The sequence below is a fragment of the Micropterus dolomieu genome, linkage group LG14, assembly GCF_021292245.1.
Source record: "Micropterus dolomieu isolate WLL.071019.BEF.003 ecotype Adirondacks linkage group LG14, ASM2129224v1, whole genome shotgun sequence".
Taxonomy (NCBI): domain Eukaryota; kingdom Metazoa; phylum Chordata; class Actinopteri; order Centrarchiformes; family Centrarchidae; genus Micropterus; species Micropterus dolomieu.
The window spans coordinates 10,629,935-10,638,296 of record NC_060163.1 but is presented as its reverse complement, the minus strand read 5'-3'; the positions used below and the strand labels follow the sequence as shown (position 1 = coordinate 10,638,296).

Genomic DNA, 8,362 nt, shown 5'->3' with positions numbered 1-8,362 from the left:
CCCCCAAGCCTCCTTCCTGTCAAACCGCCCCCCCCCCCCAACCCCCCCACGTGACAGCCCGGCTCTAGCATGGCCATGCTCTGCTGCGATCAGCTTTGACTTCTTAGCGGCCGTGTGGTCTCTGCATACTTTTAACAAGCTCTGTCATTTCGCAGTGCAAACACGGGATGCCACGGATAAGCCTGGGGGGACTGGTATGCGGTATTAAGGACCTGATCCGCATTGATCAGATTTCTGCAAAAGCACTTGGTACTTCAGCATGAAAATGTGCTTCAATGTCGCACCGGTACAAGCAATTACAGCTGTTAATCAAGTAAACATGTTGTCCCCACCAATAATGCAAGAGGCACTCCTTGGCCTAAATATTTTTTATGTATAGACGTTCGATACTCACACATAACCTCCCCAAAAAAGAAAAAATCAATGTACAGCCACAAATACGTACACAAATTTGTCCCGTCCTGGTCTCTCTACAACTGGATCAAGTCAACAAAGAAATGAAACCATAGCTTAAAGATTATGTGGACAATTACTAACCTAAAAAACATAATAAAGTCACTTACATTCAACCAAAATTCATACACAGAGAGAAAGGCACTTAAAATATGTGACATCTCATTCTCTGAGTCAGTTCATGTGGTACTATTCCAAATATGATATGACATGTCCGTGGGTTAGGAGAAATAGATTTATTACATAAGGCAAAGAGAGGGAGTTAAATATAGATGATCAGAAACCATGGACAGGATCAAAACATATGGCTGAATAAACTGGGTTATTGCAAGGATTAATGGGTGATGGATAATATATTTATGGAAGGATACATTTAATCTTACCTGTCATGAAAGTAATGAGGTCATATTCAGGTATGAAAAGAAGTAATACAGGTGTCCCAGATCTCTTCCAGAATTTCAGCCCGAATGCATTCCCAGCCTTACCTCATTTTGGTGGATCAAACGTTTTGGGTTATAGTTGAAATATGCCCTTCTCCATTGGGTGGACATTTAATAGTTTGAATGATGAATCTTTAACTGGTGCTCTGGGACGTGTTGATTAAATGCTCAGACACAAAACTGCAAATGTCTGAACAAATAGGATTTAGGAATATTGCACACGGAATCAAATTAATAAAATGACATACCACTGGTCTTGAAGACATCTTCATATTTGTGTTCTTTGACAGCTGAGAGGCACGGAAAGAAATAAATGAGTCATAAAAATGTTTTCTTGATGACATATGTCACCTGGTAAGCCAGTTTAGAAATATTAGCTGCTCAGAAGTAAAAGAGAAATGTGATGCCATCTAAAGGAAGAGATAAATTTATTAAGTTTCTTAAATAAATAATGTTGGAAGGCAGACATAAAGCATTTATAATGTAGCAGTCTTTTCCAACATCGATGATAGTGCCCATTTGCCCAGTTCATGTAATTTGTTCAATGCTGTGTGTGCACTGTGTGTAGATGCTCCATCACTCCAAATCTGATTATTGATGATGAGATAGGATGTTGATGCACGATCACATTCACACACAGTGACCCCGTGGTCACATTGCTGGTTTTTGGCCACAGCAGCACTGGTTCCAGCATGGAGAGCTATTGTCATGGCAACCAGGAATTAGCATCCTTGGATACCACAGCCTCGCCCTAATCAGCTGCGCTCTTTTCTTCCTCACCATTGTTCTTATTTGATCTCCCTCTTCCCTTCTCTCTCTCTCTCTCTCTCTCTCTCCTCCTTCCCTCTCCCTCTGACCCCCCACCTCATGTTTCTACTCAGCCAGAGCTTTCCTGCCTTACACTCCTCTCACCAACCCTCTTCTATTTTCCTCTTTTTCTCATCGCCCTCATGACTATTGATTGCCTATTCCCTGGTCCCCACACACCCTCCTTAACACCTAACTACTATGTGTATTTATTTTACCATTTCCACAGCACCTCTTGATATTCCAGTTTTGAACCTCAGGACCACAGATACTTAGTCTTCCAGTCTACTGTCTGTGATGCTTGTTGCTTTTTCTTGCTGCCCGATAATTTAGAATCAATAGAGATCCTCACTAAGCTAATGTTAGCTGGCCTGCCCACTCACTCACCTGCTCACTCAATCTTTCCAACTATTGCTAATAGTATTCCCCAACGGAAATGGTGGCTAAAATGATTTGGGTGTTACCAGAGCAACCTGCTACTGTATTTATAGGTATTAACAAAGTTAGATACGAGTTGTCGTGTGCAGGAGCTTGTTAAGACAAATTAGGAAGGAGCTGTGCACATACCTAAGTCTGTTGACTGTGATTATGACAGAAAAGGATTTGTTTTCTTTGTCATGGCTGGATTTAGACTTCACCTGATCCCTGCGTGTTAAAGGGCCTCAATCTAACAACACAGTTTATAGCTAGACTAAACTATTTTTTAAAAAGATAATAAAAACAAGTCGCAAAATATTTAAAACTTTGACTTTTGATCCGTGTGAAATATCTGCTGTTTATAGAACTTTTATAATGAGTTTCTACCCTCCTTCCCTAGTTTCAACCTTAATTCTGCCTATCTGGTCTGACAACCAAGGGATTTTGCATTCATATTCACAATCAATACCTCATTAGGGGTTTTCAATGCAACACCTTCTAACTCTTTACACTCTCTTTCATTGCAGTTCATCTAACAAGTTTTGGAGGAAACTGGGAGGAACCAATTTTTAAAATGCCTGTGGCAACATCCAGCTCTGACTCCGGTAAGTGGCTTGGTCTCGCAATGACAAGGGCATCTCTGTATGTGTTTGTTTTTGTGTGTCAATGAGAGAGAGAGAGATACTGAGAAAGAGAAAAGGGAGGAGATACTGAACGGTTTGTGGTTATTCCAGCACTCAGGACATGTATCTCATCTCCCAAGATCTAATGTGACTTAATGAGCTGGCTAATGGAGTGCTAAAACTCCAGCCTTAGATCAGTCATGCCTCAAAGGATTTGCTGTTATACCCTTCTCAGCCCTCCGCTCAAGCCCACATGCACATCAGATCTGCACTAGTTGCCTGCACTAATGCACACAAATAAATATTCACATTTTTATCCTGAGGCATTAAATGAGTTTTTTGTTATGGATTGATAACTGAGCAATGTTGACTGAAAAAGTAGTGTGAAACTCAGAGGGTTAAGTGATTTGCATTCACAATTTGAGGGTCTTGAAAGGGTCACAGTTACTTTGACAATTCAGATTTCAACTTTGTTTGAAATATGTGGATGTTTATTTGAGGAAGGCTGTTTGTTTATGTGGCTATTTTTGCCTTAAATAACAACAAAAACACCCTTGTGCAAAGGTTTCCACAGAATTGCTGGCTCACATTAATGGTCTCTTTTGTTGGCATTGTATAACCGTGAATTTTCAGATTTATACCTTGGCATTGATATCCAAGCTGAAAATGTAGTACTGTGACAGCAGTATAATTGTATTTCCTAGTTTGAGCACCAAGAAAGGTGCCCATGCCATGCTTACATGCATTTCCTCCTCACTCAGTGCTGAGGGCACTTGATCCAGACACATAAAAGATTGAAAAGTCATGTTTGGATGTCTGGGAAAGTAAGAGTGTCAGTATATTGGTTAACAGAGGACCAAATCTAGAACTCAAAGCTTTAAAGTATTTTCGCGTGTGGTAGTAAATTGCAACAGTCAGCTGCCGGACAGAGGGAGAAAAGCAGTTCTACAGAGAGTTAAAATGTGTGTGGAGTTTCTTTTTTGTAATGGGCTGTCAGTCAGTCTTGATTTGTACACTGTTCGAGGGCTGAGTCTGGGTGACTGGCATTTTTAGTAACACACAGTAAATTGTTTCTCCAAGCCAATTCATGTCTTTTTCTAAATTTAAAAAGTTGCTATTTTTGTGTCGGCTTGGAGAAGGGTTAGAGAAGGGTCAGTTTTGATTTTAAACAAGAAGATATTTTTCTACTCCTGTCAGTGAAGCAACTCTGATATGCGTTTCGTCGATTCATGAGCAGAAAGCACAAATACACATCTCCCAGTAGGTGCTCTTCATTTCCAGTGCATCTGCAAGGCCGGCTGTGTTTGTATCTGTCTATGTGATGTCAGTAATGGAGGGTCGTCTCTCATATATGTGTCAGCTCCCTGTGAACCGCCTCCTTTACCGATTCTCCTTCCTACAAGCCAACCTTCTGCTGCTTTTTCCCCCATTTAACCCCCATAGGGAAGCCTGGAAGGAAAGCTGTCCTGTCTCATTTTTCCCCTCCTTCTAGAGAAAGCATCATACTTCCCTCCCTCTTTCTTTCTTCCCTACACCCCCCCACCCACCCCTTCCTATGCTCATGCACACAACCCTCCCTCGTCTCCATTCATTCATGCAGGAGGAGAAGACGCTCAGCCAGGCATAGCTTATACACATTCACGTCAAGAGCAGGTGAAGAGGGAGGGAAGAGCAAGGAGCTGTTTTAGCAGAACGAGTAGAGAATAAGGGACAGAGAGGAAAAGAGAGAGGGAGAGGGAGGGAGATCTCTCAGTCTGCCTCAGATACAGTATTGGGTGTGTTACTGTGAGTGTGTGCACTGTAGAGAGGTGTTGTTCACCATGGCTGGCAGCGTGTTTGGAAGGCTCTCCCTTGAGGAGGGGGACTCAGCGAACTCTCTGGAGGGCCTGGAAATCAAGCTGGGGGGAGAAGGTAAGTACACAAGTCCCTACCTGCTGGGTATGTGAGGGATGCAGGATGGTTTATAAAACAGATGAGTTCCTCCAGCTATGTTTTGTCACAGGTTAGGAAAGATATACTGGACATAAAGTGTGGGGAAGCTGAGATCTAAGGTTGAATCGCTGTTAAAATGCAACTAAGCAGGCAACAGTATGCTTATGTACACGCTGAGGGCACTTGAGGGCTAGTTGGTGTTTGAAATTCACAGTGCACCTGCTCCTGATGTGCTGGTTCAAACCTCCAGTGTGTGATGAAGATGAGTAGAGGCAGATTAGGACCCAGGGCAGCATGTGATGTACAGGAATCCGAGGCAGCAGGCTACAAAGACAGGAAGCAGGACGTAAAAAGACAGCAAGGTGCAGTGGAAGCCACATTTGTGCCACATTTTCTTTTATTTAGTTTACAATGAGACACCTCATTGTAAATGGAGAGCAGTAGAGAGTGAGAGACAATGAATGCACTTTGAGATAAAGAAAGCAAAAAGATAAGAAGTTATTACAAGTGGAACAGCCAGTTTAAAAGCAATTATGTATTTGTCTTTTGATGATAATGGACAGATAAGGTTTGCGTAAACAGCATGGAGCGGAAAGTATCATACATCCTTTTCATTATTAATGGAGTTCATTTATATTACATGGGGTTACATACTATACAGTAATATTTTCTGAGTTTGTGTCCATATCTACAGTATTTATGTTCTACTACCTCTTTACATATTTGAAGTCATGTTGAATTAGTCTATGTTCAGCGTCATTACATCATTGCCAAGTCTCCTGCATGTCATACAGTATACTGTGTTGCAAGATATCCTCTGCTCTGTGATGTAGCTTAACAAGACAGCAGTGACAGCCATAATGAATCACATTTTCTGTCAAAGCATTCACATCCTGTCTATCAGTTCAGAGTGCATGTGTGTGCTTGTGTGTGTGTGTGAGAGAGAGAGAGACAGAGAGAAGGAGAGCGAGAGAGACCTGCTGTGCATTGTACATTCATGGCAAGTAGGTAGGGGGTCATTCATATGCAACAGTGTTCTGATCAGAGACAGCACGCTTGAAAGTGTCAGACTCGCAACCTTCAAATAACTTGGTGGCTCTCTCACTTTCACCCCACTTCTCTCCACACACACACACACACACACACACACACACACACACTACACACTTACGCTATATATTAAACAGACTCTGTTCCCACCAAACTCTAATGAAGCAGTGTTCAAACACAGATGATGGATCATTGAATGCAGCGTGTTGGTAGGATTAGGCTGTCAGAGATAATTGCGGGGTTTCAAGAGAACGGGACAATTTAATTCTGTTCTGGCTGAGGGTATTCGATAATGTGGTGACACTGGCAATTATTTCATCCGTATCACACCCTGACGATCTGTTTGCTCTTTCATTAACTGCTGCAGGGGAAACAGATGTACAGTCAAAGTCAAAATGTTTGCATCCTGACGGCAAGTTCAGTGGAAGAACTTGTTCGTGCTAGTTTCCCCCAGAACTTCACATGAAGTCAGCCCCGACTCTCTGTGGCCGTGGGGTGAGGTGCAATGGGAGCTGCTGTCCGTTTGCAAAATGTCAACAAATATCACAAGTGGTGATCTTCAGCCAGCTAATAAGGCGATCCAGCCTGCGCCCATATCATGCCAGCTTGGAACCAGCATCACCATGGCGATGTGGTGACTTAAATGGCAGGTTTAAAGACCCTTGTGCTGCTGATTGGTTAACCAAGAGACAGGACGATGTTACAGTGTTTCCATTGAAAATGTTGCCTTTCATGGGACAACTCATGCACACTGTTGCAATGGTTAGAACAGTTACACTTCTGCAAAGTCAAACAGAATGTAATTTGTTATAGAAAATCTTATTAACTCAACCAAATAATAAAATAACAAGGATGTATTACTAACACTATTGACCTGACAACATTATCTTGCCATATAGTGGGCTATGCTGCCCTTTTAAAAAGAATACTAATAACATCTACAGTTTATTTAAAAAAAACGAGTTTTCTGTTTGTGTGTTTTTGCTGAACTTTCTATTGCTAAAGATAATATCAAGGAAAATATGCAGTGTACAGGATTTCTGGTTAGAGGCACTGAACATCCACAGTACACCCACATCCACAGTACAGGCAATTTCAATTATTTTGTCTGATAAGAGGTCCTCTGAGGACTGTGTGGGCATGTATATCAGGTAGTTGATTGACTCTCACACTCCAGTTAGCTGTATTGAACCTATTAGGGTGGGAAAATTACCTTAATCATTTTTATGCTGTGTTCACATGAGATTGTTTAGACTGTAATATGAGCAACTGAGTTGGAAGTTTATGTCAGCCGCTGATTAGCGCAAAGAGTTCCTCATGTAATTCCCAGCATAGCTCCACCCAGCTTCAACCTGAGCAGAGGACTACACAGCCTCCAAGAGAAAACACCTGTGGTGATGTGCAGGACTTTACTTTCCCATACATAATGTTGACGTAGTCTCCCAATGCTAAAAATTGACATCAAGACCTTAAGTCCTGCCGCATCAAGGTATCTAGGTAGTTTATTTATCATTATACAACACAAGGTTGTATAACAAAAGGAACGTTTTTAGTAGCTTCATGCTACACACAACTTCGCAGATAATTAAATGTATATTAGAATATGGTAACATTATTAGAATATGGTAACAACAAAGTTAAAGCTGCAAGCAGCAATGGACGGGACCTCGCACCCTGACACATGTCGGTGCGTGCCACGGCTGCAGCTCGGCCACTGTGGCTCTGAATTATCATGTGCTGAAGAGAACACCCGCTAATTATACATTATGTATTAAATATGTGAATGCCTCATCGATATAAACACATAGTCCGTCTCCTCGTGTCTTAACGGAGTCTTGCTCCGTTAAGTCAGCTCGGAGCATGGTCCATCTGGCGAGTGCTTGATTCGGGATGTTGATGGAGCAGGTCTCTGTAATGAAGCGGCACAACAGTCTCTGATTTCCCTGTTGCTTGGCCTTTCTGAGTCCCATTTTGTCCAGACCGGACCGTATCCAGAAGTAGCCTTAAGTCCAATGGGGCCAGCATGGCTCCTATCTCGGCTGTCTTTCCTCTCCTCTGGGGCGATCACCGCACCCGCCATGGTGCCTGATCCGGTTGATCTGACTGGGTGGATTGTTTTCCCAAGGTCTGTTGCTCTTTAATCCAAACATCGGCTTCCTTATCCGATGACTGTATTCTGTCATAGGTGATAAGTATAATATGTTTTTCAATGTAGCAGAGTTTGAAGAAACTGCAGGCCGCAGCATCTGCATGCGCAGCCGTTGCCATAGTCAACATCTCCTGATTCAGTAAGTTAGAACAGCTTTGGCTTAGCCTGTTAAATCAAAATCCAACAGAAATCATTCACTGATGTTGCAGCAATAAAGCAGAAAAAAATAACAGATTAAATCAAAAGTGTAGCATTTTGAAGTTTGAAGGCGCTACCAGCTGCTGCATCTACATTCACTACCATTGCCATATCAAGTCTCTGTATATTGAATTTGGTAAGGTATTCAAATAATGCAATTTTCTGTTGTCTATAATACCAGATGAGGAGAACTATTCATTTGAGGGCGAGCCTGTTAAAGTTGCACACACACACACGCACACACACACACACACACACACACACACACACACACACATACACACACACACACA

At 42.1% G+C, this 8,362-nt stretch overlaps 1 protein-coding gene across 2 annotated transcripts in view; it reads left to right on the top strand.

Moving 5' to 3' along the window:
- Positions 1-8,362, top strand: part of mpp2b (MAGUK p55 scaffold protein 2b) — a 44,345-nt gene that overhangs the window by 8,700 nt on the left and 27,283 nt on the right. Inside the window, exon 2 of one of the 2 annotated variants that reach the window (XM_046068929.1) lies at positions 2,645-2,722. In XM_046068929.1, the coding sequence (XP_045924885.1) occupies positions 2,692-2,722 (31 nt within the window). In that variant the 5' untranslated portion in view covers positions 2,645-2,691. Of the gene's footprint in view, positions 1-2,644; positions 2,723-4,909; positions 5,035-8,362 lie in introns of those variants that run through there. The other variant, XM_046068928.1, reaches the window with a different exon arrangement.